The sequence below is a fragment of the Lichenostomus cassidix genome, chromosome 2, assembly GCF_008360975.1.
Source record: "Lichenostomus cassidix isolate B80296 chromosome 2, HeHo_3.0, whole genome shotgun sequence".
NCBI classification, from domain to species: Eukaryota; Metazoa; Chordata; class Aves; order Passeriformes; family Meliphagidae; genus Lichenostomus; species Lichenostomus cassidix.
Window position 1 is genome coordinate 117,897,764 of NC_139482.1, and position 14,177 is coordinate 117,911,940.

Consider the following 14,177-nt stretch of genomic DNA (forward strand, 5'->3'; position numbering starts at 1 on the left):
TTTTATGTATAGCATACAGGAAATAGAGAGCTAATTTTTTAGTCATATACTCTTATCAAATCAATAAAGAAGTAAAAGACAAACTATTCTTTGGATTTGCACAATTGAAGCATCCCATGAATCAAATACAATCTGAAAATGTATTACTAATGATTTGCTTTTCCATGAAAATTGGCTCAAAACCATATAGGCAGATGGAAATTCATGAGACCAGTTCAGGGCAGGCAACAGAGACATATAACAATCTTTTGTTTGTATGAAGCTGTGTGTAAAATAATTTAAATTTTTATATTATTGTATTCTTTTTGGAATGGAGTTAAGACATTGGCATCTAATTTTCAGAAACCAGTGGTTTTCTCCTTTTTTTATTTTACTATTTGTATAGTAAATAAAAGTTCAGGTTCTCTCCTTTATTTGTTATTTGTATAGTAAATAAAAGTTCTGGTTCAAATTGAAAAACATTAAATACTTATAACATGTTGCAGTGTTTATTAAATAATGGTTGCATGAACTGAGGCATCATTGCATATGAGTCTATCTAAATGTGGACCAGTTTTAAAGGCAAGCTATAGGAATTATCTGAGACATAAGAGAAGTTTTCTTACATAGGGAAGCCTTCTGATTACTACTGACTGGGAAAGAACTTAAATGGGATATTTCGGCTTTTTTTCTGTGATCAGGAGAGCATTTTATAGACGTTCCATACTCACTACAGCTTCCCTGTAGGCCTTACAAAGAATTGAAATTGGGTAAGAAAGCTGCTGTTTCATATTCTTCCTTCCTTCCTTCGTGTTTTTCTTGGCATGAGTGTGCAAGTGCAAATGGCAGCCCGAACTGGCACTGAATAGTGTTTGAGAGTACATTTGATTTATGCAACTCTGAAAATAAAAATTGTAGATCTCTCAAAAATTCTGATTCCTAATTAGCATCTAGCCATATTAAGCATTAAATAAATTCATAATTAAGGACTGGGCATTCCAATATTAGAAAGAAAGTATTTTATGTGTTGCAAACTGATCCTGTAAAAAGGGGTTGGTGGGCTTCCATTATGATTGCCTGTCAGTAGTTTCAAGTTTTCTCAGTTTATAGGTAAACCAGTTTGATTTGTTTTTCTATTTTTTTTTTTTTTTTAAATAAGGTGCCTTAGTCATGAAGGACCTAGTAATTTGTTTTCATTGGTGCTGAGTCAACTTTCTTCCCTTATTCAAATGCAATAGGAGTTAACATTTAAATTTAAATTCTGAAAGTGGAGAAGTGATATGTTATTTCAGGTTTCCTCCTCATAATATGTGATAAAGATTGTGGCTTTCTTAATTCTGGCAGATATTTTTGAGTCAGAAAAGACTCAAACTTGTTTTCAAACATGTGAATGAACTCTAGAAGGATATAGGAAATGAACAGAGGATGACTTTCTTGTAATATTTTTGAGATTTCTAGCTATTATTTCTCAGATAGAATCAGAAAATCTAAAAAAATTTTTTGGAGGCGTCATTTGTGACAAATGTGTTTCTCATCTTGACTTCTCATGTATTTCTTATCTTTTACACTTTCTGAAATTACTCCTTTGCTAGAGGAAATAAAATTTGAGGTGTAGAATTAAAGAGTTTTCTTAAAAATATTTTGGAAGTGCTGAATTTTTCGTATTGGTGTTCTCCTACTAAAAAATATAAAGTTTAGGAAAATCATAATTTTGTGAGTAAAAATTGAATGAAAATGCAAGATTTTTTCCAAATTGAATAGAGTAAGATATGCTTACATAAAAGAAGCAGAAACTATAGTATGAAGTATAAAGGTTTCAAACACATGAATTCTTTTCTGATTATGATTGCAGTATAATGGGAACATACTGTTACTTCCAGATGTGCACTTGTTCTGAGGTTTCCTAGATTCTTGTTTTGATTTGCTAGTAGTGGACACAGCTGAATTCACTGAGATTTCCTAATAAGAACCTAGTGTTCTGTAAATTCAGGAAACTGCTGACTTTCATGAGAGGTAAACTGTTAAGGGAGACGTCATTTCTTTCCCATTCCAGCTTGAGTGATACGGGATCAGTTGTGTGATTAGCAGTACATTATTCACTTCATAACATGCACCAACAGGACCATATGACTACCTCAGGGAATTCCACATACATGTGGATGTTTTTTAGTACAGAGTATATTTTTCTTCAAAAAAATCTTCAAAATATAATTGAGGATGCTTGGAATGCTGGAAGCATTTTGTTTGTTGATATGGATGCCTCCTGTTTGGTTGGTTTGTTTGTTGCAATTCTAGTAGATTGTTCAGAAATTCACAGGGGTCAGGCAAATCTCTTTTTTTGCTCTCCAGAACCTCTCTTGGTGATGCTGAGACTGGAATCTAACCTGTTTGTATTTTTAATGGGATAAAGGCTTGGTTAGCTGCATCCCATGTTACATAAAATGTTTGCCAAAAATATTAGACAAACTGCCTTCTGCTCATTTTGCAGATGGGGGTACATCACTTATGCCAGTGTATGGCCTTTTGCTAAAGCTCTGGTTAAGCTATAGTTTAATTAGGCAAAAATTGAGGTGATCTTCCAGCAGTTTTAAGCTATATTTTAATTTAAAAAATTAAACTATGTTTTAATTAAGCAAAAAATAAACTATGTTTAAATTAAGCAAAAATTTAGGTGATCTTCTGGCAATTTTCTGTATGTGGCATCAGATCACAGCAGCATGTGTGAGCCAGCCAGACATCTGGCCTCTGGTTTGGTAAGATTTGGAATGATCTCAACAGTGAGCATGTGAGTACCTCCATCATTATTCCTCAACCAAACTTCTGTGGACCAGCAAGAGCACAGCTAGTCCTTTGAAGAACATGCTCCCAAAATAAGGATACTAGATATGGCTGACAGGATTCTTGACAACAGGGAAGAAAAGGAATAGATCTCTTTGGAACTGGGGCAGGAAAAGGTTGTACTAAATCTTTTTGAGAATGGCTTGAGTACAAGGAAGAGGGTGGGGATATTGGACTTCCTGCCTGGCTGTGGGGAACTGGACTTTAACTGTAAATCTCTTCATTTCATCTGCAGTGGAGCTCAAAGGAAGGAAGGGATCAAAAGTGAAAGCACAGTTACGGTGCAGGTGATTTTAGAGGTGGGGAACATGAGTTTAGGGGGCATTTCCTTGTCAAAGGAGGGAACTGACTTAGAAGTCTCACAGTGCATGAAAGAAAGAACAAGATGTGCAGTAAAAAGTTGAAAAATATTGTTAGTGACCACAAAATGCAGAAAAGGTGATTGAGATACAGAAGAGGATGAGGAAAAGGGTTTTTTTCTCTACTCTTGGAAGAACTTTTCTGATATGCTAGAGAAAAAAAAATATACATGATGGAGAATAGGTTAAGATTATTCCAAAATGTGTCAGCATATTCATAGTGTATGAGAAGATTATGAATATAAATATACATATTTCTTCAAAGCCATAATTTGTGTGTGTGTGTACTTATGAATTAATGCTTACTTTAAGGAAAGAAGTCAGGGATGCTCTTTCAGGCAGGCTGGTGCCCCTCAGGATCAGATGAATGGAGAAGTGGATTGTCTGGTCAGTTGTGAAAATAAATTAGCACTAGAATGGAAAACATTTCAGATGTTGTCCATCTATCCCGCTGTACTTACAGGCATCAGAATATGAAGCCAGCTTTGAAAGTAGCTCTAGGTACAGCAGGGAGAAAGAATGTATCTGACCTTGGCTGATGCTGTGGCTGCTGGTTGTGATTCATCCAGTCCTGCAGGCAAGATGGGGGAAACAGGTGGTACCTCAGCTGGTGAATCACTGGAGAGAGAAGAAGAGTCTTTTGTTCAGTAGCAGGAGCCAGCCTGAGCAGCTACAGCCACTGCTGCTGGCACAGGTTAATGGGAAGAGGAGGGTAAGAACACAGTGTTTGCCACAGCTGCTGTTGCTGCTGGAGTCTTCTCTATTGATTTTTTTTGTTTTTCCTCCTTGTGGCAAAATCAAACAAAAGTGCTTCAACAAAACTGGCTTGGTGTTCTTCTGGAACTTGGAATCTAAAGTGCATTAATTATAGTGTGCAAAAATACTGTGCTAAATGCTACCTCGATGTCTGTGAGCTGAATTAGCCATGGTAGGCTAGTCAGCTATGATAGTAGCAGTTTTCTTCCCAAGTATAGATCTCCATGTTCCTTCTAGGATCATTTGGAACATTGTGAAAAGACCAAAATATTTTCTACCATCCAGATGCCTATTGTTACACTAAGAATGTAAAAAGAGAACACAAAAACTACAAGTATTTGAGATTTGTGTTTCTCAACTTGGGAAGATGAGGCTATCATCATAGACATGAAAATGTTGTATATAAATATAAGCATTTCCTTGTTGTGGGTTCCTTTATAGGATTTTGTCTTTGATGCTGTGAAAAAAATCAAATAGTATGCAATTTTAATGTGTATAGCAGCTAGTTAGCTTTATTCAGCAGGCTTTATGATAGGTTGGACACTTCAGTTGAACCGATTTTCCTAAAGTGAAAATGTGCAGGAAATTACCTTATTAAAAATACATGATTTTTGCAATCCACTTTGGTTTTGTTTATGACAGTATAGATTTAAGGGTATAAACACAATTAAAAGAATTCTGAGGAGAAAAATAAGTAACTATTTAAAAATTCTTTTTTTCCAATAAAACACATTGTTTATTTCTAGGCTTAATCCTAAGTAGGATTATTGCTTTCAGAAAGATAGTTACATATAGTTTGTGATCCAGGAGCTCTGACATAATTTCTGGACTTTTTATCTGTAAAGAAGGTGAATACTCTCTGTGTCCTGGTAGTTTTCTGCAGGCAAACTTCTTTGTTTTCCCTGATTCCATTCCAGATGTCAGAGAAGTAATTTGTGCTGTTAGCAGCTCCTTGTGCTATCTGTAGCAGTGGTGGGTTTTTGTTTTTGTTATTTTTCAACAACACACAGAACAACTATCAAGAAAAAAACCCCACCAAACAACAAACAATGCTACTCTTATTTTGATAAGACCAGAAGTCAGAATACCCATAACAGGAACCCAGTGTGTGTTCTCTGTAAAAAAAATGCTGCCTCACAAAATGACAGCTGATCAGCAGACAGGCAAAAACATTAGTGTTTATTTGGTATAATGAACAAATTCTTTTATAGTTCTTTGAATTTGGATTTTCAGTGTTTTATGTTTTAATTTTCATTCTCATTGCTTCCTGTACTTTGTTACTCCAATGTCAGGCAAAGGGTAAAATAATTAGAAAAGGGAGGAGTACAGAAAGTATGTAACACAGTTTGCTGGTAAAATGAAAAAAGGATGTAATCTTCATAGATATTATTAGCACAGAATCTTCTCCAAAAGATCCTTTGCTACATTTCTCAAAGGTAGAGGTGAATTACTCTTCTCTATACCACCATGGTACAGGGACCTTGAGTCACAGCCAAAAATAGATGCATTTATATTCCCAATTGCACCTTATCTTATATATTTAATGTGTAGGTGCTCCCCTATTCCAAAGGACTTAGTTGGAACCCCATGTTTTGGTGTGCAAATTTGTCAAACTTGTAAAGGTCATAAAATTTCTTACAATTGACTCTTCATATTTAGAATTTTATCAGCATTTTGGGGCATTTCTTCTCCAAAGTGTGTATACGCTGGTCATGTAGATGCCATTTTGTGTTCCAGAAGGATTTAGAATGTTTAGGTTTGTAATTTAAATGCCGAACTTTGTGGAGGCAGGGGTTGTGGCACTCTGAATGTCTCAAGGATATTCCTAGAGTGACAATAAACATTCCATAAACAGTTCTAAAAATTGGCAAAAAAACCTGGGTGTTGTTTTTTTAATGTAGGTGACATCCTCATTTATATTTGCGCTTCATCTGATCTTTAAAACTTAGTCTGCTCTTTGTGGTACTCAGCCAAGCTGCTGCTCTGAAATGTTGCATGGAGATCTCTTTAAAGAGAAATCATCAATAGTCTGGCTGGCAGAGAGTGCCAGGAATTGCCATTTGCTCTGCTGCAGGGTTGAATCCCAATACTAAAGCAAGGTGGATAAAATGCTGGTAGCATAAGGTGAAAATCTAGACAACTGCATTCTGTTTTAACCATATGTCTTTGCTGTTATGTGAGAAAACTAAGAATTGAAAAGAAGCTAAGGGAAACTCTGTAATCCACTTAAAAAGCTTTGAGAAAGTTGAGGATCAGTGTTTAGGTGACATTGGTCTGGGATCCTGGAGTACACAGAAATATTTGTTATTTTCTGTGTTTGATGTTGTGCTATGAAACTTCTACACTAATGTAGATGAATATTGGAGTAACCTGAGCAAGATGTAATATGTACTCCAGTAAAAAAAGATGAGTCATGATTTACTGGCATGAGTGTTTGATGAAATTGTATCAAGTTTGAACTGATTTTTCCCTTTGGTGACTTTTGTTGGGTTTTTTTTTTTCCTTTTTTGCCAGCATGGAATCATGAATGACAATTGATTCCTACAGCTGTTTGGTCAGTTCAGGAGCAGGATCTATTCTGCTGTGTCCTTGTAATTTGTAATCACTTTGCTACTTTAAGTAATGTGATGCTCAGTAATGAGTCTGCTGGACTTTAAGTTGCATAATTGAAGTAATGGTAGAAGTTTTAGAAACAACTCAGTGTTATTTCAGACGAGTTTCTGACTTCTTGATTTGGTGTTTCTATTTTTTGTTGGTGTGTGTCCAATTCCTTAGTGAATTGTTCATTGGTTGATATGTCCATTCTACTTCTATTTATTTTTTTTTTTACAGGTATATTATTTCTATGGTTAATAATAGTATAAGCAGTGTATCTTTAAAAGCTTATATAATTTACCGCCATTAACTCAGGACCTGACAGCTCCTGAGCAGTTTCTGCCCATCCTTATGTATTTTGCTTTTACAGTCTGTAATTTCTGTGCTGGGTTCCTCCTCACAGTTGTGTCTAAAAATTACCCACTTTTTCTTTGTTTACTGATTTCTGCAGAACTGCTCATGGTTGTCGTTGGTTGATATTTAAATAATTCTGGAGATTTTTTGAGTAGTCAGCTCTCTCTGAGACCTACTGTGTGTTCATACAAGTCCAGAGACATTAGTCTTTTCGTAATTGCAGTGCTGTATTGAAGTTATTTTACACTGTGAAAAAAGCAATTACTTCTCTGTCCTCCTGTGTGGTGATGGCTATCCATTCTCCCTAGCAAAGTACTAGTGCAGAGGTGTTATAAGTCAGTGGTGTCTCTGTGCTCCAGGAAGGGAGTTGTTAAGGAGATTTACATCCTGGAAACCTGGATTTCATCAGTGCTTTGCATCAGTCGCTCCACAGCAGGTGAGGTCTGACAAGGATCAGTCTTGGTGGCACATGAATAGAGGTAGATAGCTCCATCCCTGCCTGTGCTCCCCTGAATTCTTTTAACACTAGTCTTCTTGAAAATGTGAGATTATTCCAATTATTTTGCAATATGTGCAGCTTTGTAGAACTTCATATAAGTGCCTGAAAAATTCAAATGGTCACATACATTGATTTTTGGGACATAGTGCTATAATTTTCTTCAGGAAGCAAATCTGCATTGATAGGGATGACAACTCAATTCTGAGCAACCTGGTCTAGTGGGAGGTGTCCCTGCCTGTGGCAGAGGGATTGGGACTTGATAGTCTTTAAGGTCATTTCCAACCCAGGCCATTCTATGATACTGTGAATAGGAGGCCAATCTTAGGGTAAAACTGGCCTTGTGACTACACTACCCCTGCAGAATGACTACAACAAAATATTACATGAGCTTGCACAAAGCTGCAGGAAGGGACTGAATTTATCTCAGGCCTCCCTACCTTAAATAGTGATTTGTGTCTGGGTTCTGCAAAAGTTTGGATTTTCCTGGATTTATTTTCTGATAACCTCTGCAGATGTGATGTCTGGGACAGTGCTGCTTGGACAACTGTTTATTGCAGCTGATATATTCTCTTCTTGACCTCATGACTCCCATCTAGTGTCTTGAATCACTTGGGAGTAACTATGCCTCAAATCTCAGTTCCTTCTCAGTTTCACCATCAGCCAACTTACTGTTCACCTTCCTTCACAGTTACAGGAAATGAAGATCTGAGATAACATGAGTTCAGATGAGCAGTATGTTTGGTCTATGGGGAAATAGTGTGAACAGAGAGAAATTACAGATAGTAAAAATAGACAGGAGTTTCAGAGGTAGTTCTTATAATTGTTTTTTCCTCTTCAATTTGAAAGCATTTTTAATGGTGTTGGATGGTTAAGTGAAAACTTCCAAAATTTAACTAAGAGTCATGCAGGCTTTCACTCTTTGAGATTGGTTGTACAGATAATGCACGCAGTAAATTTACCATAAACCCTTGGGATATTCATAGCAGGGAATGATATAAAGGGCTGTCGTCCACCATCAGTTAACTGCTGCAAATGAGTTAATGGCATTTTTTAGCACCAGTAAAACATTAAAAAGAAAGCACAAATAGTCAGGAAAAAGACGGGTTTAATGAACTAGAAAATCTACATCGTTGTAGAGAGCGATAGGAAACATACAGTGTGCTGGCAGTATTCCAGACTTAATTTGGTTTATGTCCTGGATAACTGGATTTGACTCTTCAGTAATAAAAATGTGTAATGCCAGTTACATAGTCCTTCTCAGCAGAGAAGGGAACACTGCTTGAGAATGAAAATATTTAAGTCCCAGCAGAGGGCAAAACGGGTTGCTGTGACTGCTATCTTTCCACACAGGGGTTATTTATTGCCTCTTTTATGGAATTTGCACCACGCCAGAATTTAGATGAGCTCATGTACAGTGTACAATGCACAGTGACTCAGAGCTAAATGGTCATGAAAGACATGACATTTGTGCACTTGTGGTGCCAGGTTTTAATGACTGAAGAATATGCATGTCTGCGTGAAGAATTACCAATGTAAGATTTTAGTCTACAGTGTGTAGATATTTTTTAGAACGTACCCATATCTTTGTAATGAAATGAATTAACAAAAATTCTGTTCTTTGTAGTGCAGATATTTATTTCTTTTGGAATTATTTACTATACATATCTACTTCTTTTTGTGTCCAGTTCTTGAATGTAAAATAGAAGAAAACTTACTATTTTGGTATTTCATTGGTGGTATTACTGATGTATCATTTGATCCCTGGGGATTAGGTTCTTGGGGAGGGAAGAAGGAAGAGTTTTTGTTAAGCAAAACCAGGTGCAGCTGATGATTGTTTAAGCCAATTTACTTTACAATAAGTTTGATTATTAATACATCTGAAACCTGACTTTTGGTAGCTATGGTAAAAGTTACATTACATAACAGTATCTCCTGATTAGTTTAATTTGGAAATTAGGAGCTTATTTTGGCTTGTCTTGTACTCAATGTGTAAAGTATTAGAGTGAGATTTTGAAAATTAATGCATTTTCCTCTTGCTTGATTGTAATATGAGTGCAGGGTGGAAGTAGTATTCAGAGAATGTTCAGTTTCTCAGCTTCAGTAATATTTTACTCTTTTTAAGACTATGTAGGTAGGTTTTTCTATCATGTTCGAATAACAGGACTACTAAATGCTTTATAAATAAAATGCTTGTTTTAGATTCTGAATAATGTTCTGATGTGGCTCTACATCCAATTTGGGAAACAAATTAAAGCCTAACATGCCAGAAGTTGTTCAAGTCTTCCTGAAATAACTTCTTCCTTATTTGTCTTGTTTCATGCAGGCTTTTCTTCACCGAATGATCCAATGTGCTGCAGCCAAAGTGGATAAAAATGTCACAGAAGAGACAGTTAAGGTTAGTCTCCTAATTATGTATTTCTTCTGCTTTGTATGTGATGTTTCACTTATGTATGTTTTATTCTTTTGCAGATGTTGTTTTCAAATATTGAAGATATTCTTGCAGTTCACAAAAACTTCCTGTCCCTTGTGGAGGATTGTTTACAGCCAGAACCTAATGCACAGCATGAAGTTGGAACCTGCTTTCTGAATTATGTATGCTATCTTTTATTTCAGCTTTTTTTTTCATGTCTTTCTTTTAATTTTTGCCTCTTAATTACTGTCATGATGATAAGTGTACGTAGTCATGAAGACTAACTATGACTTGATTGCATAATGAAGAGTACTCTGCAGTTCATCTCTTGGTTACTGTCATGTCAAAAAAAAAAAAAGAGATGGAAGGAGAGTGAAGAAAGAACATATTAAATGACAAACTTTTGTTGTTTCATCATTTTTATATTCACCAGATCATCTCAGGCTAACAAACTGAGCCCTGCAACTTGGGCAAAGCTGTGCCTGTGTGTTAGATGGAAGTACATGGTTGCATGCAACAGCAATAGTACTATCTTTCTATTCCCCTTTAGTGCTACGCAAAAATGTGAATATTTAGTAAAGAAGTACATATACTGGATAAAATAACTCCGTGGTTCTGGATTGTGAAGGTATTTTGTTTCTGACAACTGCAGTACCTCCTCAAGTGTATTTGTATGTCCTGCAGTAATTGGTTTCTATGTATATTATTTTTCCTATTTGAGCAAAACAAGGATGTTACTGTTACAGAGCTTTGCAAAATGAGGACAAATTAGTTTACTTTCAGTTGTAGACCTAACAAAAAGTCTACGTTTCATTATTATCTCTGGTTAGAGTCCCATTTGTTTATTAAGTCTTTGGTTATTCATTGTGGGAGGAGAAAACTATTAATGGTTCGTGGAAACATTTTACAGAAGTTGATTAACATCAGTTTTTAACTCTGCAGAAAAATGGATCATATTTGAAAACAAATGTTTGCAGACAAATTGGGTAATAATGTCAGCAAATTGGCCACTCATTTTGTATTTTTTTAATGCGTGTTTTTATCCTGTGTGTTTGTGGTAGTTCAACCTCTGAAATATTTCAGCAAATCTGTATGAAGTTCAACAAAGACAAATGTAAGGTCTTGCACCTGGGAAAACATTATCCAGGAGTGCAGCACAGGCTTGAATCTACCTAGTTGGGAATCAGCTCTGTGGAAAGGGACCTCAGTGTCCTGGTGGACTACCAGCTCAATATGAGTGAACAATGTGCTGCTGAGACAAAAAAAAACCCCAAAAAACTGAGAGGATGCTGGGTTGCATCAGCAAGGGCATCACCAGTAGAGATATAGAAATCATTATCATTTTCTACTCAGTGCTTGTTCAGCCACAGCTGGAATACTGTGCTCAGTTGTGGTCTCTGCTGTACCAAAGAGATGTGGATAATTTGGACAGGGTCAAGAGAAGAGCCACAAAGATGATCAAAGGATGTGATCATGGGAAGTGTGCCATGTGGCTGCCTGAGAGAACTGGGTTTGTTCAGACTTGAGAAAAGAAGGCTTATGGGAGACTTTATCACTATGTTCCAGTAGGTAAAAAGTGGCTACGAAGATGGAGACTCCTGTTTTACAGAGTCACATGGATAATATGAGGGGTAATGGGTACAAGTTTATCCTGGGGAAGTTCAGGCTGGGCACAAGACAAAAATTTTTCACAGTGAGAACTACCAGCCATTGGAATAATCTCCCCAGGAAAGTGGTGGATTCGTCAACATTGGACACATTTAAGATGTGCCTGGACAGGGTTCTGGGTCATCTTGTCTAGACTGTGCTTTTGCCAAGAAAGGTTGGACCAGATGATTGTTGAGGTCCTTTTCAACTTTGTATTCTGTGAATCTATGTTTGAAATTCCCAAGTGGTACTTCCAGACTGTTCATAATTTGAGGCTAGACCTCAAATAATAAATGTATGAAGAATAACTGACCTTTTAGAATGAGGACTATATTTGCTATTCAGCTTTGCAAAAAGTGTTCATTCCATGTTTTGTTAATTAAAAAAAAATCAAAATGGCAAGTGAAAAACAATGTCTCTTTTTGTTTTTTCAGAAAGAGAAATTCCGTATCTATGATGAATACTGTAGCAACCACGAGAAGGCACAGAAAGTTCTTCTTGACCTGAACAAAATAAGAACAGTGAGGACATTTCTTTTGGTAAATAAACTTTCAACTTGTGTTCTAACTTCATTTTTTTTTGATGTGCCAGTGAATTGCTAGCACTGTCACCTCCACCATGTAGCAAGTACAAGCACACCTGCAAGTGGTTGGCAGACAGTTTTAGCTGGGGGTGGTGTTTCCAGAGGAGGCGGGTGTGTAAATCATATTTTCACTGCTCTGCTTGGATCTGTGGATAATGCAGCATTAGGCAGTGTGCCTTGAACATGCTGGCCAGGAAACAAGGGTGTGAATTTCTAGAAAGGAAAAATAATAGGATGAAATAAATGAGGAGGAATAGGGAAGGGAATTACAGAAAGGAAGCTGAAGGACTCAGCAGAATTTCTAAAGGGAAGATCTGTGTTCTAGTACTGTAGCCAGAGTGGTTGCAGACAGAAAAATCTTGGGTTGTGGATTGTAGATTAGCCATTCTAATCTTAGACACTGATTTAATCTGAGGCTGAAAGAAACAGCTCCACAGCTAGTCTTTCACTTTATAAGGCAAGTAAGGAGAATTTTTAAAATGTTAAGTATGGTAGTCCTCGTGGTTTTTCAACAGCAAAACCAATTACCATGTAAATATTGTCTTTGCTAATAGTTGACGCTAGTTATTAAAAGAAGGATTCAGTGTGGAATGATTTTGTGTTTCCTCTATGGTGTCTTGTGGTAACAAGGTCAACTTTGAAATGTGTAGCCTACTATGTTAGAACTTAAATACCTGAGGAGGTGTCCATGGATATGCTATTAAATTTTGGAGTGATCAGATCTGGTTATTATGTTTTGGTACTGAAGAGTACATGACCCCATCAGCAAAGCATCACAGATGTGTTTAACAAACAAAGATTCTGCCAATGCTGACAGTATCACAAGTTTTATTTAATTTTATTAATTATTTTTAGCATGCAGAAGGGTTTCACTACTGCTGTCGACAGAGTTCTTGGTGAAGTTGTCCTATTGTGGCTCACTAATTTTTTGAAAGATATCAGATCTGACTCCCCAGCTGCACTTACTTACAGCCAAGTAAATGAGCAATCTGGGAATTTCCATATTGTGGGAGATACTGGGGGACATGAGGCAACATCTGTTTTTTTGCTAAGAATCTCATATTAAAAAAGGTTTATTCATAGTTAGAAATAGCTTCAAAGTTGTCCTATTTTTCCTCAGTGGTTGGTGCAGATTAAGGAGCTTCAGACACATGGTTCTTGATGCAGATTAAGGAGCTTCAGACACATGGGATCAGCATGGCCAAACCCAAGAAGAAAGGGTGAATCCTGACTGTAGAGACAAAAAGGATAATACTCTGGAGAAAGATTGCAAAGAGCTCATTTTGTGAGAAAGGAAGCCAAGTGTGTAGTTGTGGCAGTTCATGATGTGTCTGTGTTATGTAGTCTTGGGCACATGTAGAGGGCTTTCACATCTGATTTGGGTTCCTCATAGATTTGGGGCATGTCTGTAGGTTAAGTGGCAGCAGTCTGACCTAGAGAACAAGACATCTGACTGTATGATTAGAAAGTACAGTCAAAGACTTCTGGGCTCACCAAACAGTTCAGGTCATTAGAGTTGTGGTTATCTATAAATAACTGGGAGCTGAAACCATGCTTTTGAGCCTTTGAGTATAGAGACAGTTGTTATTTAAACTACAGTCTGCATTGCTATTATCTTACTTGGTCTTTATCAGTCAAGCTTTTGTGTTGGCAGGTTAAGTGGCATCCTTTAGGTTAAAGCATCCTTTAGAATAAGATAGAAGCTGGTTAACCAAGAGTACAAAGCAGAGACTTAAGGGTGGGTGTGGAGATCCCCATAGCAGCACTGGTTGTAGGATGTGTGTGTTGGGTGGCACCCAGTTGTTTAGCCTCTGTTCCATCAACGGTGTGTCTGCATCCAGATCCATGGCCTGTGTCAACATCCCATCTGGCTGTCTTAAACGACTTTTGTTTAGTGTCCTCAGTTTACACAACTTGTTCTTTGAAGCTGAGATTGTCTCATACCATCGCATTACAATTCCTTTTGATCTCTTCATAAAACAATTGTCAGCATTACTTTAGGTCTCTATGTACTTACACTTTAATTGCAGCAATTCCAAACATTTGCTGTGATGTCCCTTGCATGTTTTCTTATCCCAAAAGGCCCTTATTCTTTTCTCTCTCTCAGCGCTTTTCCATGGGTATTTCCACTCTGTATTTCATTTACTCTCTGCTTCC

The 14,177-nt window shown here is 36.9% G+C and overlaps 1 protein-coding gene across 1 annotated transcript in view; it reads left to right on the plus strand.

The window, feature by feature from the left end:
• PREX2 (phosphatidylinositol-3,4,5-trisphosphate dependent Rac exchange factor 2) overlaps window positions 1-14,177 on the plus strand; it is a 168,623-nt gene that overhangs the window by 34,357 nt on the left and 120,089 nt on the right. Inside the window, exons 2-4 of the mRNA XM_085052989.1 lie at window positions 9,704-9,775; window positions 9,850-9,972; window positions 11,872-11,976. Of these exons, the coding sequence (XP_084909115.1) occupies window positions 9,704-9,775; window positions 9,850-9,972; window positions 11,872-11,976 (300 nt within the window). The remainder of the gene's footprint in view (window positions 1-9,703; window positions 9,776-9,849; window positions 9,973-11,871; window positions 11,977-14,177) is intronic.